Below are 27,648 nucleotides of genomic sequence, written 5' to 3'. Positions count from 1 at the left end.
AGGAAGCCACGTGATGTTGGCTTTACAATTTTAATTCTCTCTTACCTTCCTCCCTCCCTTCCTCCCACTCCCGAACAGATGAATTTTGTTTCCCATGTACCGTGTCAAAACTAGAATGGGCTCTCAAGGCATCTCTTGTAAGACTCCAGGTTAGGACGCCCAGAGGGGAAGAGCAATACCCTCCCTTGTTAGAGCAGCTGGCGAAGAAATTTCCTTCTTCCCCCATTGGCCTCTTTGGATAAAAAAGTCCTTGAGCCATAATTTCACATCAGCCTGGGAACTTTAACACCATGGTTAATCTTGCAGAAACACCAGGCAAAAACCTCCCCTCCCCCTCCAAAGTCAGCCCCTCAAGGCCCAACTCAAGAGAACAAAGTCCCAATATAAACAACACTAGATATGGGCATGGCAAGTTGAATAGAAAAAATAACAGTTTAACCTGGAATCACAAACGTACAGAAGGAAAAGGAAGAAAATGCCTCTGGGGGGCAAGAAAATGACAGATGAGCATGTTATAAGGTACCCCTGAAAATGGACTATTTGACATCCTTTGCCACCAGTTTCAGTCCCCCTGGCAAGTCTACCTTGTTCAGGAATTAGTGTAAATTGCCAGGTATGTGTAAAAAAACAGAGGGAACTGAAAGCTCTCAGTAACATCCAGGACAGCCTCAGAGCTTATACTGCAGGAACCATCTCTCAAAGTGGTCTCAGTGAGTTTTGGATTCCTCAAGAAAAATGTCTACCCATGTCTACTTCTCAAAAAAATTTTTAACAGCCCATTTTGGTACTCTGCATATGATTTCTTGGTCCCATCACAGAAACTTGATATATGCTATGTTCCTTATTGCAAAAATTCTTCTCTGGATTCACCTATTCCCTGACAGCTTCTTTGATTAGCCCTATTTCAATTTAGTTTTCATTTTAACAAATATGGATCATGCTGACACATGCTAGAAGGAGCTGAGCCACTACTGTGAGAGAGATAGATAACGGTCCCTGTGCCCCTGTAGCTCACTGTCAGGTGGTGGAGGAATCAGTCATTAGGAGCTGGGTGAGTGTTGGGGAAAGAGAGGTCTTCAGTGCTGGGGAGCACAGAACAAGGGCTCCCCAACCTAGGAATCTAGGATAGCCTTGGATGAGAGGAATTATCCAGGAAGCCATTTGGTGGTTGTTCTTATGATGCCAAAGAACTAAGTGATCATGCAGCAGTAAAAGTTGGTGAACTAGAAGACTGTACTTTTGTTCAGCCTTCTGTTGCCAAGAAGTCAGTCAGTCAGAATAGTGGGCATGTGAGACTTGAATTGCTGAACTTGGTTTTGAATGTCATATGGAAAAATTCAAACATAGCAGAACTCACCTCCCACTTAACCAAAGAACCCAGTGAACCTGCACCCTCTGTCCCATCTATAGTGTTGTCAGACGCCCACGGCATAAGGAACATGTTAGCTAATGGGCTGCTCTCTAACACGCACCAGACGACTTCTGCTCGTACCACATGAGTGAGACACAAACAAGCTTGCCAGGAGTCCCCAGGTCTGCTTCTGCTCATTGAACTCATTCTCTAATTAAGGTCTTCTACACACACTACTCTCCTCCCTGTACCCCCCTCTCTCCTGCCCCAGGTCTTTTTCAAGTAAACATCTCAAGCCAACTGCCCTCCTCCCATTCTCTACTGCTACAGCTAATTTTTTAAAAGCTTAAATGCAGTCATGTCCCCTGGCCATGAAGATAAGCATGTTTTTAATTGAAACTCTGGATACCAGATTGTAAATCAAGTTCTAAGAGCCAGAACATGTCTCCTGGTGGGTGGCTTAGTTAGTAGTTTACTCGGAGTGTGAACTTGTTTATTTTTCATTGTATCCCTGATGCACCCATACGGATGCAGGCTATCCAACGTTGAATAGCTGGATGAGCAAATAAGCAGCTCTCCATGCCCACTCAGGATTTTGATGCTATAACCATTGGGCTAACTACCCTTGGGCACCTCCGGCCTGAGAATCTGTGGTTCAGAATATTCCTGGAATAGGGGAGGTGGGCAGGCTCATTTGGGAGCCGGCTGATAATTCTAACTCACACCACTGTGCTATTCGATGCACTTTGAGAGGGTTTATCAAAAATTCAAATTTCTAGAGTCCATTGATGAAGATTCCAATTCAGTAGACCCAAAGTGGGGCCCAGGTATGGATTTGATAAGCTTCTCACTTTATTTCACTACAGGTGGTGTCTGGCATTAATGCCCCTGAATTCCCAGAAGTCACATTTCCATAAATGTATAATTTTTCAAATCCTGGCCAGATGATATGAATACTGCTATCATTGATATACACATTTTATACATTTCTCCCACATTTTAATTTTTTTAGAATTAGGATATATCTTATAATTGATCACATGTTATAATTTAATTGGCAACATTTTTCTTTCTTGGTAATACATAAAATAATAGCACATATTACAGTCTTTGGCATCTTAGGTTTGGTGAAATATGGTACTTTGATTTCTGAGTTTGTAGTTGATGGAAAACAGTTCTACTATCCAAAACTAGAATGTACATATTTTAGACAACAGTTTCTCCATGCAGTGGTTAGTGTAGAAAACCTGTATAACACATAACATTAGCTATAGTCTAAGGGGAATAAATATTTTTGGAGCGTAACAAATTTATTGAATTCTTGGTCAAAAGATATGAAATACTCTCAAACAAATTCAGACTACCCATAAAGTTCAAAGACCCTATAGTAGCATACAGAAAGTGTTCTAAAGACTGGCTTAAATTCTATAAGCAAAACAAGCCTGCTGATAGTAATCAGCTCAAATTGGACAAAGTCAGGATTCTTACTACAAATGAGTGAAGACAGGTTTCCAATCGTACATGCTGTGTGGTCAGAAATGCCATATAACAAAAAGATAGTAAATTGAATCCCTTGGGATTTTTGTTTCATCACTGAGTTTGAGTTTCTGCCCCCCAAAACAATTAAATATGGTGGTGAAGGTTTTCCTGGGAAAGACCAAACTTGGAAACATTTCTTCCTCCTCTCTGATTTCTTCTTCAAGTATTATCTTTCATTGAAACTTTCATTTTCACTTATCGTTTGAAGTGCATTTTCATATCAGTAGCAGTTTAAGACAGTTTTCTGTCCCCCACCCTTTATTCCCCTATCTTTTGTTTTCTTGTCCTTTTGTGTTTTATGAAATACGTGATTTTGTTAAGTGTCAGGTTTGGGCAACAGGTAAAGATTCTAGGCATGTCAATATTCTGAGGCAACTTGGCACTGAAGCATTTTTTCTTTGCTCCACCATGCCCAAACTGACATTTGTGGTCGAGGTCTGAAGCAAGAATATCCTTAAGGTCAAAACCAACAGATTATCCTGATGCTATATTTCAGTTACCCTCTCTCTTTAATGCAAGTTTTCTCAACAGCAGCATTATTGACATTTTGAACCTGTAAATTCTTTGTTGTAGGGGCTGTCCTGTGCATTATAGGATGTCTGCCAGCATCCTGAGTCTCTATCCACTAGATGCCACTAGGACCCCACCCCCACCCCAATGACAATAAAAAATGTATTCAGACATTGCCAAATGTCACCGGGGAGACAAAATTGCCCCCAGGTGAGAATCACCGCTGTAATGAACTAGAGGTGAGGAATGTACCTGTCTGTGGTATATCAGGGCAAGACAAATATTCATTCCCTTTTAAAAAAACATAAAGTCTTGATTATTTTTGCATTATAGCTGGTAATCCACAGGATTAGCTCTATCTTGGGAGAAAGAAAAAGATTGTATCACTTAACCGGTTTTTCAAACTTGTTTCACAAAATGAGATCTTTAAGTGAATGCAAGAATGAAGTCTTCCAGCTTTAGAATATCCAGGGATATATTTTCATAAATCTAGCCTGCAGCCAGTGGACACAACCCCAGGCAGGCAGAGAGTAATAATACTGATATGATTTTGGATATTATCAGTGTTTTGTTGGTGCCATTTTTACCCGTCTGGCAGGAAACCACAGTCCTGATCTCTCAGAATTCACTGCCAGAACTTTTTCAGGCTTTTGACTCCCCTCTCTCATCAAGACTGAAGCGGCAGAGAGGAGAGGGAGCTCAGTCATTAGCTGGGAATGTTGCCCAAATGGAAGGGGGGAAGGGGGAGGTGTTGGTACACATGTGTATCCAACATGTACCTACACGACTGTGTGAGATCAGCAGGGGTGGGAGAGATAGTTCCAGATGCCAAGGAGCAGATGGAGGTGCGTGTGTTCGAAGGCTGGGCTGTAGAGGATTGGCTGCTGTCACCTGAGCTCCTTCTGCAAATGCACACCTTGCTGCAGAGGTTATAGTTGAAAGGCCATGTTTTAAAGTCAACCATACTCCTTGAGCAGATGTGTATTACACACCTCCCTGGCACAGAGGTTCAGGAATAGGAAGAGAAGAAAGGGGAGAAATGTAGCTGATTGAGCACCTGCTCTGTAATGAACACTCTTTCATATTTGATGAATGAATGAATGAATGAATGAGCCTTTAAGGAGAAAAAGAACCCACTAACTCTGATGTTAAGTGTAATGGTAACAGGACAAGGCATCGTCCCATTGGCTGAGAAGGTCTCCACAACCACTAACTTCTGAAGTTTTAGCCTCAAGCTGGCCTGTTGTGCTCACCGCCACAGCAGTGAGATTTGAGGAGTTGATTGATGGTCTCCCAGCCATGCCTGGCTGTCTGCTCTTCTGAAAGGAGCTAATAACCAGTGGTGGGCTTGTGTGTGGAGGCCCACCACTCCACCGGCAGCACAAACAAGCCCCACTCGGCCCAGGCGAGAATGCAGGCCCCACTCTTGGCACTGTTCCTGGAAACGAAGAACAGGCTTCTTTATTCCAGTCTCCAGGCTTCTGGCTAGCAAGGAACACTGCCCGGCTGTGAAGCGTTTTATAGGATTATAACGGGTTGTGCTAAAGGCGAGTTCTGAAAAGCACTTTGTGCCACTGCTTTGAGTGAAGCTGACTGTTAGGGCAGTGTTGTTCCTAAGCCCATAAACACACACACACACACACACACACACACACACACACACACACACACAGGCAGGATAGGGAATGCCGGGCTCCTGGGGCCCACTCAGCTGGGCAGCACTGCAGAGTTGGCCTGGCTTCCCTCAGTTCTGACACCAGCCTCAGGAGTGTGCTTAGGAACCATCCTGTAGAGCAGCCTGCTTTCTGACAAAGTCTTTGGTCACAGACACCTCTGTTTGGAATCCTAGGCAGAATACCCAAACCCCAAAGCTGCTAATGTTGGAGCAGTACACCACACACGAGGGAGGTTCTGAAGTCAGGGCACAAGGTGGACATTGCATGGAGTCAAAAATACCCTTGAAAAAATTTTAAATGTCTCAAGGACCACATACATACATGGCTTGTGTATACCCCAAATTGCCAGCTTCAGTTTACAGACCTTATTGTACCAAAAATATATGTCTTTAAACACCAGAGCCCTATTTATGGTGGTGAGACATTCATGCTTTGAAAAGCTTAGAAGCATCTGACAAGCCAAGGGAACTCCAGGTCCCCATCTTTCCTTTCACTCTCATTTGGGGGCTTATGCTTTTTTTTTCAGCACTATGTAAATGATTACCGGCCATTAGCAATCTCTTTCTATCTCTATCTCTCTCTCTCTGCCTAACATATCTGGCAGAAAACACAGAAGTTTGCTACACATATGTTCTGTGGCCATGTATATTAATTGATTTTTATTGTTCCAAATCTTTTGAGGAGGGGCAAAAAAAATGTTATGAGAGAGAGTGGATATAGCAGCCTTCCTATCAACCAGTATGACTATTCTTTGCTCTATGATAGTTGTACTTAAACTTGAGGTTGAAGTACCCACTTTTCCATGGGGTTTATGTACTGCTACACTGGGCTTAGGGTATGCCAGACTCCCTGCCCAGCCCTGAGGATCCCGCAGTGAATGGACCAGTTGAAGTTTGCTAAGGTCACTCTTTCTCACCAAGTGCTGGAGGTGCACTTCCCAACTAGAGGATAAGGCCCAGCGAACTTGTCAAAGCTCATCCTCAAAGGGGCTGTTGCTGGCCAGATCATCCTGTTGAGATGGTGGGCCTGAGGGGCCAGAGGAGCAGGAAGAAGACGGGAATGAGGAGCAGCTGCATGTGCTTCAGCTCATATCCTCAGCAGCCAGGGTAGCCCTGAGTGAGGCATGTCACTGCCTCTCCTGGCCCTCCTTTGGCTGCAGAATTAATCAGGGGCTGTGTTAGTTGGGTGCCTTTGGAGATGACATTCCCTTCATGCCCCCACCAAGCTTGGTTAGGCTCACAGGGAGCACTTACATAAGCTCCCCAATCAGCACAGCCCGGGTTAAGAAATGAAGTTGTGTTCGGGAATACAGGTAGAAAAACTCAGTGGTCCATGGTCATCTTTCTCACTGCAAACCTCGTGTTCGATCACCTCCTTCCCACTGCTTGAGTATGTATATCTGAGGGGAAAAAAAAATCCAGGTGTTTTCTCCAATCTCAGCCGGAACCCACTAATTCAGGAGTCTCCTTTACACATGTGGCAACAACGGGGCTAGCAAAACTGGCCAGACTCTCTCTTTTCTGAAGGCAGTTTGTCCACACTAGCTGGGCAGGAAAGTAGGTGAATTTAGTGCCAGGGTGTGTGGGTTTGGTACCTGGGATGAAAGATCTATGTATCATGAGGTTTCCTGCCTGGAAAGTGGAAATGGGATTCTGGCCTTAGCTGGAAGCAGAGAACACTGTAACAAGGTCTAGATATTTCCATTCCCATTACCTCCTGTACACCTAAGAAGTCAAAACAAAAGACATCAGCTCCCTAGACCACCACCTGCAGTGGTCATGACTTTGATGGGGGCCAGGGGGTGGGATTTCAACAGTGCAGTCTACAAAATAACTTTTGAGACAGTGATCATTTTAATATTAAAAAATTAATTTCCCAAGTAACACATAAATATATTTTTATTGTAAAAAATTTAAGAACATTGGCTATAAATTTAAAGTCTCTTTTACAGCCTTTAATTCCAGGTGTATACCTGGCATGGATTGCCTCCCCTAGCCCCAAGGGGACTTGTAAGTTTGCTGTGCATCCTTCTGGATGGTTTTCAATAGTATTTACCTACATTTTGCTATAGAAAATACATGGTATTATGTAGATGTGTTTTCAACACAAATGGTATTAATATTGGGCTTACTCTGCAATTGTTCTTTAACTGAATGTGATACATACACTGGAGATCTCTCCATGCCACAACCCTGGACCCATCTTGTTTTTGACTGCTGCTGAGTGGGGTTTTATAGGGAGGAGAATTTATTCAAGCATTCCCTGTTGATGGATATTACAGTGGTTCCAGTTTGGGGGTTTTGCTTGTTTGCTTTTTACTGTTCCAGACTGGGCTGCAGCAAATGATCTTAGAATTACCTATTGAACATTTACAACGTAGTTCTCCAGTAAGGCATGGTATAGCCAACCGGGTCCTGCTGCAGAGCTTCATCTTGAACAGACCCTGTCAGACTGCCCTTGTGAGCGGCTGACAGCCACTAATCAGCCTCTTCATATTTAAAAATGGGTACAGAGGAAGGCGCCCAAGGGAAGTCTCTGGAAGTGGTGGAAATACATTTCCTGATTGTGGAAGTGGTTACGTGAGTGTTTACATTTGTCAACACTCAACTGACTATATAACTTAAAGTGGGCACATATTACTGTTTATAGACTATACACTCCAGTGACGTTCAGATGTTCATTAAAAAAAAAACCACACAACTGTGGGGGGTGGAGACTTGCTGGGAATAAGGCAAGACGGAATACTACCTCTTCTTAATATGGGCTTTTAAAATGCTGGCTTTTCCTTCCACCGGGTCTCCTCTCTACTCGCCGCCTCTTCCACTCCCGGAGTGAGGGGTAGTCGTTGCACGGGTGGCCTCGGGCCTCCGCCTCGCGGAAGGAAAAGACCCTCGGTAGAATCGTCCCTCTCCTCGCTGGGGCGTTTCCGCGGGGCGGTACCTGGGCGTTCCAAGGACGCGCGGGGGCGGGGCCGAGACGGTGCCCGCCCCGCCCCAGGTGGGTGGGCCCGCACTAGGCTCCGCCCCCCTTCAGCCGGAGAGCCGAGTCGGTCCCACCCGGCAAGAAGCCGGCTGTCAGTCTCCGTGCCGCCACTGCCGCCGGGCACCGTGAAGCTGGGGCCCCCTTTCGCCTGGGAGTTTTGTAGTCGCCTCGGGTCAGCGGTGACATCCCAAAGAGCAGGCCCGGCAGCCACCATGGTGGCCAAGGATTACCCCTTCTACCTCACGGTCAAGAGGGCGAACTGCAGCCTGGAGGTACCCCCAGCCAGCAGTCCGGTCAAGGACGCCGAGGTAGGGTCTCCACCTGGACCTCTCTGGGTCCATCTGTCAGTCCCTCTGTCTGTCTCCATCTCTCAGTCCCTCGGCTCCCTCTCTGTATCAGTCTCTCTCTGCCTGCATCTTTCATTCGGTGTGTTCCTCTTTCTTTCTCTCCCTCTGCTTCTGCGAATCCCTCTCCCTCTCCCCATTTCTCACACTCACTGTCTCCCTCCATGTCTCACTCTCTGTCTCTGCCTCCTTTTTGCCCCTTCTCTGTGGATCATCATGAGCCTCCTCCCCTATCCCTGTCCCCCTTCCTCTTGGCCAGGGAGCAGCTAGCTGCCTCCTCGCCCTTGCCTCTCGCATCCTGCAGGGCTCTCAGGCTGTCAGTCTTCTGTCTAGACCCAACAGAGGGACTTTCTCTTACTATATCCTTAGGCCCAGATGTCAGTCAAGAGCTACCTTTCAAGCTTGGGCTTCCTCTTGCCTGGGTTGGGAAGCAAGAGAAGGCCTTTGGGGGCCGTCTCACCTGTCAGGCTTGACCTCACAGTTGTTTGGCAGCAAAGACAGGACCTGGCACCTCTGCTTGTCATCTGTGGCCATTGGGGTCATTCAGCTGGAAGTCTGGGGGCTAAATGAGTAGTCTGAGTGTCTTGTACGTGGAGCCCGAAAATGAATTAAACTCCTTGAGGGCAGTGGAAAGCTGTCTTGGAACACTAGAAACAATTATCTTTCTGAAAGGGAACTTTCCAGTGCCTTAAGGGTGATGTGAAGGAGTCCTCCTGGCTTGTATTTAGTCTTGCCATTTACTTCTGTGTGTTATATCTCTGGCAAAGAGCTCAAAAGGCTGGGTTCAACTGGAAGAGAAAGCATCCTTCTTTGTCTTTAAGGTTCTTAGGGAATATAGTTGCTTCCATTAGACCACAGCTTTGCTGTGGCTGAGCTATAGTGGAACCCACGGGACCCAGCTCATCACTGCTGCTCATGTGTGTATCTGAGAGATCATCACTGTGCCCAACCACGACTGGGGAAAGTCTGGAGACAGATGTGCATCCGACCTTGTCGCAGCATTCTTAAGGGTTCTCTACCTACCCACCACCCTTGGGTCTACTTAGCTGTTGCACTTGGCTCACTGAATTATGTATGTTTGGGAGGACAGCATCAAAGATTCATTGCCTCTAACAAGAGCTGCTCCAAGCTGACAAGACTCCAAACAGTCTTCAGTTGTAATCAGCTTTCTGTAAGCTGAGCACAACTAACTTCTCACCCCCACCCCCACCCCACACTCCAGCTCAGTTGTGTATTTTCACAAAGAGTTTTTGTTCCTAGTAGCTGTGGAAGTGTGATGGCCTTAATGGTGTTTGAATTTTTATGTAAGTTTTGACAAGATAGCACCAGCATACAGTTCAGGTTGTTCAGGCTTGGAATAGATATAATGATTTTTCCATAGGAACTTCATAATTTAATGAATATAAGAGCAGTGAAGCTAGTGCCCCCTCAAACTCCTTTTCAAGGACGCAAATCATAACCAAGTTTAATAAGTTGAAATGGATCAAAGGAAAGAATAGTGAGAATAGCTCTCGACCCTAACCAGTCCCTTCTTGCCATCCCTTAGTCCTATGTTTTCTGAGCAGTTTGGCAAAAAGCTTAGGTAAAACTCATCTGCTTGACCTTTTCATATACTTAGAATATAAATATATCTGTATGTCACAAATGTGAGGAAAGACATGTATCACCAAATGTCAAATATTAGTTTTCTTCATGGTAGCCAGATACAGATTTTAAAATGTGACTTATTTTCCTTTTTGGGGGATATCCTGGTATGGCAGTAAGGATGGGAGAGGGACAATTTTGAAAATGGTAAATATTTTTCAGGTATCACCATTGAGGAGTGTGTGTGTGTGTGTGTGTGTGTGTGTGTGTGTGTGTGTGTGTAGTTTAAATCAGAAATATCATGTATGCTCTATACATCCTGAAGCAGAAGGGTCCAGTGACATGCACCTTCTAGCTTCATTTCCTGATAATGGTGATAGGCAAAGTTGGAAAAAGAAACCGAAGTGAATTTAGGGGGTAGTTTTCTGGTTTCATTATCCATGCAAAAGATAAGTCAACCCTTGTAGGCCTTACTTCTCCATAAGCAATTAACTAAAATATATTTTCTGCCAGCAGGTGTCATCAGTATTTGTAAGTGTTTGAAGAACAGCATACCCTGGTATGCCTGTTGAAAAACATGATTATACACATGTTTATAAGCTAAGCATTGACTGTTAATTCCTATGAAAGTACTTTTTTAAGATTGATAATTTTTTTCCAAAAATAAGGTGGTTATAAAGAGAAAAACTGACTTATCCAAAGTGCTTTTTGACCTTCAAAGGAAGCAAAGCACCTGTGCCCTTTGGACATATAATGGCCATTCCTCTGGAATTTACTGTGGGGAGGAGCACTGCATGGGCAAGTGCCTTCTAGCATGGCTCCTTGAGGTTGCAGCAGGCGTGCTGGGGAAAGCCACTCAAGGAAAGCCTTGCGGGGAAGGGCCTGGTGTGCAGTGGTGTGCATCTGATACCATACACTTGAGTTGAAAATCTGCAACAATAAACATTCTCTTAAATTCAAATCATAACAAAATTTCTACTTGAGATTTAAATGCTTTGTAATTTTTAAAATTTTGGCGATGGTTTCCAGTGAAAGGAAAAAGGTGATGTATTTTTAAATTTAATTTTCTTTAAATATTTTCTTAAAAATATTTATTTTAAACATGAAAAGTATTATGCACGGATTATGATATTAATACAATACTGCTTCTTAATCTGGTATTTCTTTATGGCATGGATATGTGAGTTGGGTTGCAAGTGTTTAATTTTAATACCCATAACCAGCTAGATCTTCCTGCTCTAATTGTTAACTGTGAAATCCAAGGACCTTAGTCCATTTTAGTCCATGGCTCTAGACTTTCCCAGAAAAGCATCGTTAAGCTTGCTCCTTCTGATCACTGATGTAGTTTCATTCAATTTATCTGTTTTCTTATTTGTTGGGCGCTTATTCCCATGCCAAGAGGGACTGGTCCTTCCAGGCATGTTAGGTCCTCTGAACACCTGACCAAGTCACAAGAAGGAAAACGGTTAGCTCTTAATGAATTACACTGATTGTACGTTTAAAGGCACCATTTCCATATGGTGAAGTTTGCGTTTAAAGAAAGAAGGCTCTGGGGCGCCTGGGTGGCTCAGTCGGTTGAGCGTCGGACTTCGGCTCAGGTCACGATCTCGCAGTTTGTGAGTTTGAGCCCCTCATCGGGCTCTGTGCTGACAGCTCAGAGCCTGGAGCCTGCTTCAGATTCTGCCTCTCTCTCTGCCCCTTCCCCACTCATACTCTGTCTCTCTCTGTCTCTCAAAAATGAGTAAACGTTAAAAAATAATTTTTAAAGAAAGAAGGCTCTGGGGCACCTAGGTGGCTCAGTCAGTTAAGTGTCCAACTTCAGCTCAGGTCATGATCTTGTGGTTCGTGAATTCAAGTCCCGCATCGGGTTCTGTGCTGACACAGCTTGGAGCCTGGAGTCTGCTTCGAATTCTGTGTCTCCCTCTCTCTGCCCCTCCCCTGCTCGTGCTCTGTTTCTTTCTCTCTCTCTCAAAAATAAACAAACATTAAAAATATAAAGAAACGTGGCTCAAATGAATGGATATGTTGGCTAAGGATGCTGGAGCCTGGTGAGAAGGTTTTAAGAGTTTGGGGTCAATCTCATTTTTAATGATAATACAAAGAGATGTTTCTGTTATTTTCTTTCTAAGAATATATCTGAAAATTTGATGGACAGCTCGCTTTGAGTTTTAAGATGCACTATTTCAGATGTTGGTCAGGATTAGGCCAGATTTAGTTAGCAGAATTTGTAATCATTGCCTTTCTCTCAAAAGTGTATGATCTGATTTTGATTCAGCCAGTATATTTGTGTGACTCTTGGAATGACGTGTATCTAGAAATGACGGAGCTCTGTTCCTCTCCTAAGTACCACATCTAGTGTCTCACTTGAGACCTAAGCCATGTTGTAGGGTTAACATAAAGTACATATTTTTTCCCTCACTTTATGAATAAAGACACTGAGGGGAGGTGACTTACAGAAAGCCATGAAGAAAATCGGCAGCTAAACTGAGAGCCGATGCCAGGTTTCCTGATGGATTTAGTCCAGCATTTCATACAGTGTACCTTGTGGCATCTAAGGGTGTTTACCTCTGTGAAGAAAGAGGGAAGGGAATGAATACTTAACAGACACATAAAATGCTTTAAAATATTTTCTTTTAAGTATATAATCACGAGTGCTTTATGGAACTGAGGTGAACCCTATGCCCCTGCCATAATTTATGCCCCAGTCAGTCCACATGTGGACTTGAAAATTGTATGCACCTGGGGCTCAACTCCTTGCATGCCAGCTGGAGAGCTAAAGAAGTCAAATGGTTTCCAGTAATGTATACATTTCTTGGAATCTGTATCGTGTAGTGTTGAACTGATAGTATATATAACCAACTGCATGGAAATAGTTCTGAGGAGTTGTTGCAGTTAGAATCCTGGTAGTTCTTCAAGTGACTAAACAAGTTGACTCCATGAATCATGTGACTTCAGATCTTGCTGGGAGGGGAGTAACATGGAGTTACCAGGGGTAAAGGCCGTTGCTTGCTGGTAGCATCTGGTTATGGTCATCCAGCCATGATTCTGAGGCTTGTTCAGATGGCGTCTTGGCTTCCAGGATAGGATGTACATGAACTAGGAATAGATATATTGGAGAAAAGCATATTCACTGTACACATGTACATTTGAGTATGTTCAGGGTATCAACTCTAGACTGAGTCCTAATGCCATCACCTGCTAGTGGTATCACCGTGGACAAGCTACTCTGCCTCCCTAAGCCCTGTTTTCCTCAGTGTTAAAATGGGGTTGATGATAATTCCACCTTCTAGGACCATAGTGAGGGTCAATGAGATGATTCATGTATAGCACTTAGCCCAGTGCTTCGTGTATAGTAAATGTCCAATAAATAGCATCATCATCATTGAGACTTCTGCACCTTGAAAAGATTCCTCAAACATTTTTAATTAATGATCACCATCCAATTTTCTGAGTGTTGTGTTACAGATAGCAGGGCCTCATTGCAGGTCTTCTCTTTATCCCCACAACACTCCTATAAGGTTGGTGTACTGGTCCCTTTTGGGAGAAGAAACTGAGACCCGGAGCTGGGTAGTAGCCTTTCCAGGATGGCTAAGCTACTAAGTGGAAGAGCCAAGATTCACACCCCAGTCTGGCCCCGAAGCTGTACTTTCCCAACCACATCACGTTGCGTCCAAATGACTAAATCACTGGTCTCCTCACCACAAAACACATGAAGGATGAACCTGCTTGCTGGAGCAAATAGCCTCACAGTCAAAAGCCTACTTTTTCTGGGTGTCTGGATAGAAGACCCCACCATCACTCAGTGCTTCTGGCAGTTCACTTCATAGAATGGCTACAACCCAAAGGAGCGGGAATTTGCAAGCCTCCATTTGGGGAGGGTTTGGGTAACTTCCGTTCTGTGTTTCTCAACACCAAGGAGCTGGTCTTTGGCAGAATTCCGCATGCTCAGCTCTGTGGAGGTGGCACTGTTAGTTCTGCAATTAGTCATTTTGCTTATCTGCGTTAACCACCAGCCTTCCACCTAAACCAAATAACTGGAAGGCCCTGACTGCCATCTGGATACTTGCAAATTGTGTCATTTTCTCAAGACACTCTGAAACTGCCTATAAAATCCTGGACTGTTGCCACTGTTTTCATAACAACTGAATGAAAATAAATTACTGACCATATCCTAATTTTTGCAAAGCCCGGTGCACATGTAATTGTTATTAATGGCGTGAGTATATCTAGAAGAGCTACTTCATTTGTGATGTATGCATGCAATTGCCTGCCATAATTTGTCAGCATTGGTAATGTGTACAGGTCACACACAAAATGAGGAAATTGCTGTAACTGCATTGCCATGTATTTTCATCTTGGCTCATGGACTGTCAAGAATGAAGGCCAGTGGTTTCTAATGCCTTTCATTTTTAATGAATTGACACTGTTTATTAGCTTAAAAGAGGCTATGTCACACGTTAATCAAGAAAGGCGTCTGAACTTTCATCTGGCTGGGAAAGGAGGGTTCTTTTTAAGTCTAGAAACACTTGTGTCTACACCTTCTGTGTTTGAGCCATTGTATTCTTTTGTGAGAAGGCAGCCCCGATTATTACTAAACTTCAGTTAATTGGAGCAGAACCAGAAACCTTAACGGTAAAGTCACTGGACTTTTTTTTTTTTCCTCCTCTGGCTCTTAAGATGAAGAGGTAAGGAGTAGCAAAACAGGCTCTTTTTTTTTTTTCCGGGGATTTATGAAACACAAACAAAAGTAGCCTTCAGGAAATGACCCAGGGTCATTGCATTCGAGAACCTTAGAGTGGGAAAGGCCTGTTGAGAACATGGAGCCCAGTGCTGGGGCCATTCAGTCTCTGCTTAAACATCTCCAGAGACAGAGAGCTCATTACCTTCTGAGCCTGTACACTCCATCTTTGTTCAGTGTGGATCATGAAAAAATCCCGTCTTAATTATAACATTGCTTTCTGCAACTGAATAATATACAGGAATATTTTCTCATGTGTTATCTCCTTAAATATTTGTTCTCTCTCCCCATCTACTCCCACTCTGCACACACACATGCATATGTATGCATGTATACATACACACACACACACACACACACACACACACACACACAAACACACTCTTCCCCCAGGTGCTTGTTTCTCTTGGCTAGACATCCTGGTTCCTGTAACTTTTCCAAATGGGACTTACTGTCCAATCTCTTTCTCTTCCTTGCTTGTTTCCACCGGACATCCTCAGGGTGCCTGGAAATCTTGAGTATTGATCAGCCCAGAGACATACTATATAGTGCTATATCAACAAACCAAGATTTCTGTTATGTTTAATGTGCTTCCTTAGACAAGAGAAGTAGACTAATACATTGAAAAAGACTTTTGAAATAGAGATGACAGACTGAAGATTAATGTCTTTGTCATATAAGTAATTTATACAAATGTAAAAGAACCCTCCAAGATGTCCTTTGATAAATGAACAAAAAAGACACTAATAATTCATGCACAAGGAACTGTGAAAGTAAACATTATTTAAAATGTTCACTCTAATAGAAATTATAGAAGTGCAAAAGGCAAGTACAATAATAAGGTGCTGTTTCATACCTAAGTGATGTCACAAATATTTTAAAGACATGATAGAACCCAGTCCTGGGGATGTTGCAAGGAATAACAATCTTCTTTGGGGTAATGAGGGGACTTGTCAGTATATATTAACACACAAAAAAAGGTACTTGGGTGGCTCAGTTGGCTAAGCATCTGACTTTTTCAGTTCAGGTCATGATCTCAGCTTATGGGTTTGAGCCCCACATTGGAGACCGCTTGAGATTCTCTCTCAGTCTCCCTCTCTGTCCCTCCCCAGCATGCGTGCTCTCTTTGTCTCTCTCTCTCAAAATAAATAAACTTTAAAAAACAACAAAATAAAATAAAATAAAATAAAATAAAATAAAATAAAATAAAATAAAACACAGAAAATGTTTAAATCTCTGGACCCAGTATTCCAGCTCTTAGGGAGGAAAATACTATTCAAAGCTGTTCATAATGACATTATTTGCAATAATTGTCATGTTATATGCTTGTGCATTTTATAGGTTTCAAAGCATTTTTATAGTCTTTTCCTCACTGGAGTATAATTATCCCTGTTTTAAAGATGAGGATCCCAAGAATCGGAGAGATTCAATAATTTTCCTAAGATCACACAGCTGGTCATAGCAGAACTAAAGCTTGAAGTCGGTTGTCTGACTTCAGTTTAGCATCCTTCCCTACTTGTTTCTAACAGAAAAGCCAACGAACCGACCTATAATGAGAGAATGGCTCCACGTACCGTGGCCTCTGGCACAGGGATCGATGGCATTTGAGCCATTACACACTAGCTAACAGAAATACCTTAATGTTCTTGTAAAACATAAAAAGGAAAAAGCGTGAGCATAATGACACACATGATGTAACCAATTTAAATGTGTACATATGTGCATGAGATGTAGAGAAGTCGGGGAAGGGAGGTTCAGTCGGCACACCCTCTCCCTCCCTCTCTCATTGCGCTTACTAAATTCACAGCAGTGCTGCCCTGTGTTCAGATAGCAGTCAGGGGTTTTCACTTGCACTGTCTCCTTTGAACCTTGCACTGGCTGAGGGAGCTGAGCAAGGCAAGGACTGTGCTTTTTGTTTGTCAACTGAAGAAACAAGAGATTCAGAGAGATGAGGAGGCAGGTCCAAAATATTGTCGCCTCCTTGTCCAGCCTTGACCTGTTGGCACACTGCAGTGTTGGCTTAACCCAGTCATGTTCCTGAATGAGGTTGGTGGTAAGCAGCACTATTTGGGGGGTTTTCAAAGTGAAGTCGATTAAAGAACACTGCATGCGGTGACCTCACCTGGGAGCCAGTGGGCTGGTGGACCCATCCCTTGGCCTGCACTTCAGATTCAAGTGCAAAGCCTACTTTATATTTAAAAATTTTTTTAATGTTTATTTATTTTTTGAGAGAGACAGAGACAGAATGCGAGTGGGTTAGGGGCAGAGAGAGAGGGAGACACAGAATCTGAAGCAGGCTCCAGGTTCCGAGCTGTCAGCACAGAGCCCAACGCAGGGCTCGAACTCACGAGCCGTGAGATCATGACCTGAGCCGAAGTCAGACGCTCAACCTACTGAGACACCCAGGCACCCCAAGCTTACTTTATATTTAATGTGAGATTGCTGTGAAACAAGAAGCCCACAAAAAATGGCTAAACAGAAACTTCTGTACGTGTAGAGGACATCCCTTAAAAAGATGTCTGCCTGAGCTCTGCAGATCTAATGTTTGCAGCAGAGGTGCTAATTAAATGGTAAGGAGAAATAGAGCACTTCCCCCGAGGGGACGGTTTCCGTAGATACCAAGAGAAGTTGGCAACCTGAATGAAATAAAACTAAGAGCCTGTGTCAGGACCTTGGAAAATATATAAAAAATGTTTAGCAGGTGCCACCATTGTCAGATTTGGAAGTCTGGAGTCTTCCTGGAGGAAGAAGCCACAGAAGGGAAGAGGGAAGCAGCCAGTGGGTGGAAAGAGATAGATCTACAGGCCTGACGGCCCAAAGGGGGACAAGTGATAGAAGCCTTCTCTCTGTGTGCTTTCTGGCTCCAACACAAGGTCAGTGCTAGAGTCCCTCTCAAGTGTGTTATCTTACATTGAAATGCTAGCATTTCATAATCCCTAAGTGACGCAGGCATGTCAAGAACGACCCCAGGCAAATACAGAGAAGATAATTAAAGGTCACTGGTGAAGACTATTCTTGTGTTTGACTTTGCACGGGTGGGGAGGGGTGCCGGTGGCTCGTTAGTATCCTGTTAGGTTTTTGGTCTTGTTCGTTCTCACACACCTTCAACCATCTCCCTTGCTGGTTGGTGGTTGCCTTGGGTGCTTCTGGGTGTGGTCTTGCAGAAGGGGTCTGAAACCATGGTGAAGAAGGAAACAGACTATTTACAAAAGGCAAAAAAGTTGATGGTAACTTAAGTGTTGGCCACAGGCGCATGGTGCAAAGCCATCTCCTTCCGCCTCAGCTGTTTGATAGTGGCTTAAATTGGACGGTTTTGAAAGACAGCACATCCGAAAAGAGGACTTGTTTTCTCTTGTCAGTTTCTGAATGCTATGTGCCCGGGCTCTAAGGACTGAGGAGAGTGAACTTTGCTCTGGCTCAGCATCAAGGAATGGGGACTTGCTTTGAAGGACTCCTAAATGCTTAAATCTGAATTTCTTTCACAGCATTTATTTCTAAGCTGGTTCTTACAAGAGCCTCCCTACTAGCTGGAGACAGGACACAAGTAGAGGCTCAGAGAAGACCTCAGAGTCTTTGTTTCTGGAATGAGAAGACTGGCTTAGATATTTTTTTCCCAGAAGGTGGGTTTCCTACCATTTGTGGTCGCCCAAATGATACAGGAACAAGGGGATACAGAGACGAGACACAAAATAATAATTTTGACTCATTTTCTCTTTTTCAGTTCTCTTCTTATTCTTCTGATCCTTCTGATCATGCTGCAGAGAAAGTCTTAGTTTAGAGTTAGTGTGTCTTTAACACCTTTCTATCACTTGTTAATTCCTCCTTTTAACAAAGCTCAAGCCTCAGTCTTAGAAGCTTCAGGCAAGCAACAGTATCTAACAAGAATTTAACAATTGGGTTCATTTTTTAAAGTTAGTTTCTATTTATGGCAGGCGCAGTGATAGCATTTATTTTTATAATATGTTTACTTAAGTAAAAAATAAGTAATTTAAGGAAACATTACATATGTAGTAGTTCACGCGGTATATACATTGGCTAAAAAATCGTCACAGTGGTACCAAGAGTTTGGAAATAGTGCATTCAGTGTGTTCTGAGAGCCCTTCTGCAGCAATAGGTTCCTGAGCTTGAGTATAGCTGCTTATAGACTAAATCTTAAATTTGGACTTTGAGCATAGGACCCAGATTTCAGATATTAAGATTTTTAAACAGATAAAGATGGGCTTTAATGTGTCATAGAAAATTATCCTGGACTAGATGTTAGCAAATTAAAAACAAAAATTGGATTTCTATCCTAAGAACACAAATCTTTTTTTTCTTTTCAAAGCTTCAAAGTCCCAAAGTTCCAGCTGAAATCATTTAACCCATGTTCTTCCTTTTCCCCCTCACCCTTAGGGAAGGATTGAGCAAGATTGTATTTTATGTTGGGGCAGCCATAGAGGCTAGTGGTTAGGAACTTCGATTTGAGGGGTGGACTGAGCCAAGCTTGAATCTCAAGTTGGCCACTTATGAGCCAGGAGGTCTTGGACAGTGACTCATCCTCTGAGCCTCAGTTTCCTCCTCTGTGAGAATTTCCAAGTGTACTGTGAAGATTAAATGAACACACAGAGGGCTTCCACAGAGCAAATGGTCCACAGCAACAGCATCTATTTTCAGTGTGCATCAGTTGAGTGGAAGCTGTGGCTGGTCATCCCTATCAAGGGGTCTGCTGGAAGGTCACTCTTTCCTTTGTAGGAAATACCCACCCAAGTTCCCAGGGATTCGAGTTGGCACTGGCCATTATTTTTTAAAAAAACAAAAGATGTTCCAAGCACACTGGCAAGATTCACGTTCATTCCTGCCAGGCAGGATGAAAAAAAAAATCTAGTATGGTTTACTGATGTTCCCAGAATGGCTTTCAAGCAGGGAGTGGGGTGTGAGCTCAGGGTAGAGAGGCGCCCCAGTCATGGGAGATGAGGAATGTGTCATCCCTCCTAAAGGCTGGCTCCCACCTGACGTGCATCATCTGGGAATCTTAACCAAGCTCCAACCACAGAGACAGACCCGGGGCAGGTGAGGAGGATTAGGTTGCTTTGGGAGTCCTTCCTGCCCTATTCATTAGCAGGGCACTTTGATTATAAATAGATCCTTTGTTATAAATGTGGGGAAATTCCATAGCATGATGGATACAACTTGGTGAAGAGCCGAACGACTAAAAATGACCCCTATTGCTCTTGGATTGTCAGTAAATATTTATTGAGACCAGACTCTACTCAATAATTTCTCCTGAGTGTAAAAGAGAAAGGCGTGCTTTCTGTCCTCAAGGAACTGTGTACTTGAGTTTGACCGAGTCATTCCGAACCCTGACATACAGACAAGTGACTGTCAATCGGCAGAAAGAGGAATGGGGAAGCAGGCAATCTCACAGACTGGGAGGGGGGCAGTACTAGGGGGTGGTCCTCCAGTGAGCCCCCTGATGCTGGATGCTCACAACACCATTCCCCAGGTGGGTCTTCACAGAGGGCAGTGCCCACTAGGGGCACATGAGCAGGGCACCTGTGTACCTGGCTGGGCCTCTAAGATGCTGGGGGGAAGCCAAGAGGGGCTCCTGATTCCAGAGGGACAGGGCTCGGATGTTGAATGAACAGCTTCAAGTTTTCCATTTCCTGCCTCAGTCTCCATTGTCCTGCCTCTACCATGTTTATTTTGGTCAGGGTTCCCCCAGGGCTTAGGGAGTGAGCAGTGCTGGGGTTAAGAATGCAGATCTTACTGAGGAGCAGCCTTGGGCTCAGTCCTGGCTCTGCCACTGACTGTGTACGCTGGCTGTGTGACTTTAGGAAAGGTTCTTAACCCCTCTGAGCCTCAGTTGCCTGCTTTGCAAAATGAGTTTGCTAATAGTCCTAACTTAAGAGAAGTCAAAGAAACCACGCATAGAAAGCACTTTGTCACAGCCTGGCACGAAGCCACCATCAGTATTGTTGCTGTTACGATATAAGAAGAAGTTGTGTTTTCCGGGAAGCCAGTATAGGGGGTGGCAGGGAAGCCATTCAAGTCAGATTTGAATTTGAATTTCAGCTCTGCCAATTAATTAATTACTGAGCATGACTTAGGGCAAGTCACTTTACTTCTCTGAACACCTGCTTCCTTTTCTAAAAAAAATGAGGTGATGGAGTTGTTGTCTGATACAGATGAGTGTGTGTGTACCGGCACCTGGAACAGAGGGACTCCACGGTTCTTGGTGTCTCCTCCTCCCCACCTAGGGGTTCCCCATTGTCTCCATTTGACAGTCAGAAGAGAGGAGTCACACCTGGGTCAGGTATGGGACGACTTCTCTGTTTCTAGAAAATTGCTAGAATCTGTGTAGGTAGGGAACCTCGCAGGATGCAATTTCTTAACAATTCTGGAGGCTTTGCTGCCCCTGACATCATTCTGTGCAGCCCTGCTTTGTAAATTCAGGAGCAACCCCAGAGCCTGACCCCAAATGGTGGGGCAGGAGGAGCAGGAGCGCCTGGCCAGTGAAGGAGACTTTCCCACGATCCCTGAGGGTACTTAGGGAAACTTTTCCAGGGAACTCTTGCCAGGTTAGGCCCCATGTGGTCCTTCCAAAGGAGCCCTCCCATCTCTAGATGGCTTGAGCTGAAAGACTCATGGGAACTTCGCCCCTTTCTACCACAATAAATAACATTTTTCTTTTACCACAAAACTGCCTTTGTCTTCTCTGGAAACTTTCATTTGCATCCCTTACCACTGAATCTCCAGCATTTTTTTTACAAAACCAAACAGATCACAGGTTTGTACCTACTTCTTCTCTTTTAAGTCGACTGCCATTGTCTATTCATTTTCTCTCTTGCGACTTTGTGATTGAAATGAGCTTCAAGTGAGGTGGGGAGCTGAGCGGGTCTCCGAGCCTCTGCCTCCTCTGTCCTGTGTGTGACACACTCTTTTTCAAATTTGCAGCCTTCTGAATTTTAATAGGCTGTAGATAATGATACATCTGGTAGCATATTAATTGCTCAGACTTAGAAATAACACGTAATCACTATGTTTCAAGGCTGCAAATGAACAGCACTGAGAGCCAGTGTTTGTTATGAGCTTTGGGGAAAATCCATTGTTTGTGGGCATTTTTAAATTCCTGTCATTAAAAGTGTGCAACAGAATGAAGACTGTCTCAAATAAAGTTAGTTTTGTGTTCTGTGTGTGTGCGCACATGTGCATGTGCGTGCATGCATGTGCATGTGTGCATGCGCACACACACACCCACACACAAAAACACACATCTCCCAAGGGATAACATTTTGAAGCTATTCATCTGCCCAGTGGGAGTGTGTGGGGGCAACAGAAAGGCCATATGAATCCATTATAGATCACCTACCTCACAGCTTCCTGAACAGCATGCTCTGTACCTCATTTTTCTACATACCGTTGCTCAGTGGGTGGTAAGATGTCGCTGAAAGCTGAAAACAGGAAAGCTTAAAATTTTTTTATTTTATTCCCAATTCAGTCAGCCCCTTGTGGCTGTGTCACTGGTAGTTTTTTTCCATTTTGAATAATCAGATTTCAGTGTATTCTGTTCTCAGTTGAGAGTAGACTGTTCTAAAACCCCCAAGTGCAACCTTCCCTGGTTCTAACAGGAGGCATGTGCTGCTGAGGATGAACGTGAACCCAGTGATTTGAAGGGATAAATTGTGCTAGAAGGGACAGCTGGGGGTTACCAGGGAGTGTGGCAAATGTATTCTCTGTTTCTCTCTGGAGGCCACATTTCTGCAAGTCTTGTCTGCTCAGATATCGTTCTTGTCAAAAACAGAAGCTGACTGGGCCCCAAGAGAGGGGGTCCGTGTTCTCATCCTGCACACCCCGTGGCCTTGGTCAGATGTCCCTGTAGGTTTTACCCAGCAGGTATATCCCTGGTCCCAGCCTAGTCTTTAGTCAGATGGCAGACCTGGTTGTCAGCTTTGCTTGCCTGAGATGTACTTGATCATCCCAGATTTGGCTGGAACAATCTGTCCTTCCTTTGGGACATCAAGATTAAGATCTGAGCATCCTTTTTTTTTTTTATTTCTGTACTTCTTTTTCCATTTCTGGGAAGTAAAGATAGTTCTGAGCTTCAAAGGATAAGAGGTGGATGGGAGGACGTGCCAGTGGGTCTATATGGTTCTTTCTGGAAGCCAAAGGTAACATGTTATCTTGGGAAGAAATTCCACCTTGCTCACCTGACATGGGTTGAATGCTCAGAGTTTCTATCAATGCCTAATCCCACATAGTAGTGGGATCTGGCAAGACTGGAGCACAGCTCTTCTAGCCCGTAATTTAGCAATGTTGGGTAAGAAGGAGGGTTTTGGTGTAGACCTCAAGACCCACCTGGATTCCCTTCCCCAACTCACTCAGGTTCTTATCTTGGGATTTCATGGCTATTTTCCTCTCATCCTACATAGCCTTGGATCTTGCCAAACCACTCCCAGTTTTGCTCTATCCAGCCAGAGCTTGACTAAACAGATGATAAAGCTGCAGGAAGAAAGGGAGGTCAGGAATGTGGAATCAAAATATGTGGTCTCATAGCAGCCTGAGGTGTAGTGGCAAGAACATGTCATTAGTGAGATTGTGGTGTGGCAGGTAACACGGAGCTCCAGCTTCATCCTTGGGAGGCCCAGGGTAAAATCTAGTGCTGCAGGGATGGATGAAGGCAGGAGAGCAGGCTGGGGAAGGGACCACACCTCTCCTTGGGCATCAGAAGTAAGGGCAATAATAATCTGATATTTACAGGGAGCAACTTATGGGGCAGGCTTGTACCAAGCACATTACCTACATGATCTCATATCATCTTCCCAAAAACCCTGTGAGGGGGCAGGAGACTCACCGAATCACCGCCCCCCCCCCCCCCCCACCAACTACACAGAGAAGGAGACTAAGCCCGTGGAGGTAACATTGTTGATCTGAGGTAATAGGACATTGTGCTCTGGCCAGAAAGGTTGGCTTATATTATATCCTTAGATCCTTTGCAAAGAATCAACACATTCTTTGGGCCAGAGTGATAAGAACTTTGTGACTTGCTGCAGAGTCTGCAGCTTATTCCTAAACTCTGGGGAAGCCTCTGCAAATATCCTTAAAGTATTCTTGAAGCCTGTACACAGCAGCTCCCAAACCCTGAAACAGGGTTGAAATCCCCAGTGGCATTCTTTTCCACCTCCCCTCTAACTCAGCACAAGGGGAAGCCAGGGAATCCCTTTCATAGAGACCAACAAACGCAGAATTTGTATCCCACCCAAGGGTTTCCAAGAAGTCAGTAGGAAATGACTGAATGTGAAACCCCAGAATCACAGAGGCCTTCCTCTGGGCCCTGTGGCTGTGATTAGGCCACCACTGCCACTTCCAGGTGCCTTGTTGACATTCTGCAACCAGGGATGTGTGCTTTGACCCCATTTTCTAGACCTATGGATGGGCGGGCATGATGGGCACATCACTTCTGTGGCATTCTTGCCAAAAATGCATAACCTGAATCTAACCGTGAGAAAATACCTTCTGGGCCCAAAGCTGGCCTTCCCTTAAGGGCCACAGAGGCGTGACTCTGTTGGCAGCCCTTATCCTTTTTCAGGAGGCCAAACTCTTGAAGTGCTTCAGCCTTGAGCATCTGGCCTGGTCTGCCTCAAGAAAGTAAAAGTTTTGCTTGACGTTCAGAAGGCAGATGTGGAATCAGGGACCGCAGAGAGAGCTAAATATTTGGCTTCCTCTTTCTCTGAAGGTCCATAGTGCCATGTCTGGGCATGACCAAAATGAGTTTCAGGCGATGGGTTGGCGTTTGCTAAAAGGAACTTAACTGGGGTGTGGGTGTGCATTTCTCCTCTGCCCAAGGTTAATAGTAACATCCTGTGTAAGAGAATTTGAATGTGGTCTTCTACTAAACTCCAATATTTTAGGGCTATTTATTAGATGTGTTTAATCTTGGGCCAATTTAACCAGTAGCAGACTAATAAAATAACAAATTTGGGCTTGCTGCCAGGACAAATGTTGACTTACCCTTATAATGTTGACTGAAACGAATATCTTTGAAAGTAATTGAGGAGTGAAACGTTTGCCAAAAATACAGTGTCTGAAACAGTGGTTCTGTTTTATTTTACTGGCACTGCTAAGAGATTACGTTCGTAACCTAGGCTGCCGCCCGCTTCAGCTCTCAGAGTCCCATATTTTACTGAATTATTGCCCAAGGTTCATTTCTTTTTTTCATCCCATCACCGTCATTCAGCAAAAATGAATTTCCCCGAGGCAGACAAGCAGGGCCAGTTATTCTCCAATGCAGGGGCACAGATTCAATGGTAACCAGAAGAGTAAAGATAATAAGTTGCTTGAGGTCTGCCCTCAGAAACAAAATGGTTTGCCCTGAACATTAGCCCTCTCAGAGTTTGTAGTAAAATTAATTGCTTCTGCTGGCTGAAATCCATCTCCCTCACCCCACACCACCCCTTCCCTTGGTCATTTTAGTTTATGCGCACATTAGGGAACTACAGCATTTTGCCAGCATGTGTTGTAGACTTGAAGGAAGCAGGGAGGCCTGGAGGAAACGAAGCCGGGCTGACCACAGAAGTTATCATAAAGTGTGATTTCTTTCTATGCTCATTTTTTATTTGCTTTTTATGGGAGACTGTGTTTGGAGGAGGGATGGAGCAGGCTTTCAGAGGCTCATGCCAGCATTGTTTCAGCTTAGTCACATGGCCTCCTGATGCCTCCCCCTTCATCAAGGCTTCCCAAAAGCAACCACCTCACAGGCAGACTTTGGCCAGATGCCGTAGGTGCTAACTGGCGTGGGCAGAGAAGACTTGATGTTCAGAGAATAAATAGAATCTCTCCAAGCTTCGTGTGTTCAGTTTTATGGCCCCGAGAGCTGATGGTTTAATTTGTGGATTTGCATAGACCATCTTGTGACATCTCCGTCATCTGCTGGTTAGCGTTTCCATGAGAGGAGGCTGGAGAAATTGTTAGAATCACAACATAGCAAATCCAATACCCTGTCTGCAGCTTGGCCATGAGACCCAACTAACTCAGAGTGGTCTGGTTTATTTATCCAGACTTTCCTGACTCTTCCTTAGCGAGCAAAAATACAAAAACAAAAATAAAAATAAGTGAACAAAACCCACACAACTTTTTTTTTTTTTTAAAGAAATTGAGATGTTTTTCTTAAAGCATCTGATATGGAGAAAGTTGGGCCATTTCATCAAAGAGGAAATCAGATTTCCCTTGGATGCACAGGGCAGGGCAACAAGACTGCAGGAGAGAATAAGCACAAGGGTGTGGCCCCCGTCTTTGAGATTAGCTGAGACAAAGTATCAAGGACCCCTTCAGGGCGCTGTTCCTGGTGGTTTGTCAAAGTCCACAAAGTCTGTAGCCCTTTTGTTGAAACCACTGATAAAAATCTCTAAAGGAAAATTGTAGTTCTGAGTGTGAAGACCTTTTGCTCACCTTGTGGGTTAAAACCAATAATTTTGAAATGCATTTGGCCTAATCAATGAAGCCAGGTTTCCGTTGGAATTTGGGCCTCATTATTTGCCTTTCAACTTCTGGTAACAGATGACACCAGGTCAATTAGCTCTGTGCCAGGGAAAAGAGCAGAGAAAAAAAAATTAATGGAAATTTTGGAGTTGAAACCATTATTTCATTATTGTCTTTTTCTATTTCAAAAAAAAAAAAAACAAAGATGAAGAGTCAGTTGCAGACTCCAAAGAAGCTCCCTTTCATGTTCCTATAGCCCTGGTCCTCCTGCTCAAACAGCTCTCTGAAGGCCTCCTCGTTGCTGCCTCCGCGCCCTGCATGGCCCTGTGGTCCACTGTGCCCTGCCTGCTGATCATCTGCCCCTCTCTTTGCCCGCCCCAGCCAACATTGACTCTCTTGGGTACTTTGCCTGGGTCAGCCTTCTGGTTCTCCCTGTTGAGCCAGGAAACATCTCCCCCGACCCCCACCAAGGGTGACACATGTACACTTCAGTGAGGCCAATTTTGCAAATGCTGGGTAAGCAGTCACAGAGTTAGATTTAAAAGGATGCGTGTAGTCACAATGTATCTCTTCCAACGTATGTATTAATTACAAAGGGAATAGTAACTTTACTGGGAGAAATCCTGCAGACAACACCTGTATTAGTTTCCTAGGGCATCTGCAACAAAGTGCCACTAACTGGGTGGCTTAGAACAACAAAATTATTTCTCACTGTTCTGGAGACCAGAAGCCTGAAATCAAGGTATTGGCAGGGCCATGGTCCCTCTGAAACCTGCAGGGGAATCCTTTCTTGCCTCTTCCTAGCTTATGGTATTTGCTGTCAGTCCTTGGTGTGCTTTGGCTTATAGGTACATCACTCTATGTATGTACCTCCATGTTACATTGTACACTCTATGGATGCCGCCTCCATCGTTACATTGCCTTCTCCTTTTATGTCTTTAAATTTCCCTTCTAGAAGGACACCAGTGATTGGATTTAGGACATACTCTAATCTAGTATGAAGTCATCCTAACTGATTATATCTGCAAAGTTCCTATTTCCAAATAAGGTCACCTTCACAGGTTTGGGGGTAGGACCTCCACATATTTTTTAGGGGTATACAGTTCAAGCCATGACACCACCTTAGCCAAATGGTCAAGGTTACCATCACCAGCAATAAGATAATGTTACCCTGATATAATGTACCAAAAAGGACACATCACTTCTGATGTGTTCTTGCCAAAAATGCATAATCTTAATTTAATCGTGAGAAAACATCAGACAGATCTAAACTGAGAGATATTTAGCAAAATAATCGACCAGTACTCTTCAAAAGTGTCAATGTCATGAAAGACAGACCAAGGAACTGTCACAGATTAGAGGAAACTGTAGATATATGACAGTGAAGTATAAATGTGAGATTCTGGACTGGATCCTGAAACAGAAAAGTGGCATTAGTGGGAAGGCTGATGAAATTCTAGTAAATCCTTT

The 27,648-nt window shown here is 44.1% G+C and overlaps 1 protein-coding gene across 3 annotated transcripts in view; it reads left to right on the top strand.

Moving 5' to 3' along the window:
• Positions 1-27,648, top strand: part of ARHGEF3 (Rho guanine nucleotide exchange factor 3) — a 269,708-nt gene that overhangs the window by 190,006 nt on the left and 52,054 nt on the right. The window contains exon 1 of one of the 3 annotated variants that reach the window (XM_030307060.2): positions 8,120-8,366. The exons of the other annotated variants lie outside the window; for them this stretch is intronic. Coding sequence (XP_030162920.1) covers positions 8,271-8,366 — 96 coding nt within the window. The 5' untranslated portion in view covers positions 8,120-8,270. Of the gene's footprint in view, positions 1-8,119; positions 8,367-27,648 lie in introns of those variants that run through there. 3 annotated transcript variants of the gene reach the window in all.

This window comes from Lynx canadensis, chromosome A2, assembly GCF_007474595.2.
Source record: "Lynx canadensis isolate LIC74 chromosome A2, mLynCan4.pri.v2, whole genome shotgun sequence".
In the NCBI taxonomy this organism is placed as follows: Eukaryota; Metazoa; Chordata; class Mammalia; order Carnivora; family Felidae; genus Lynx; species Lynx canadensis.
This window is presented reverse-complemented; position numbering and strand designations above follow the sequence as displayed.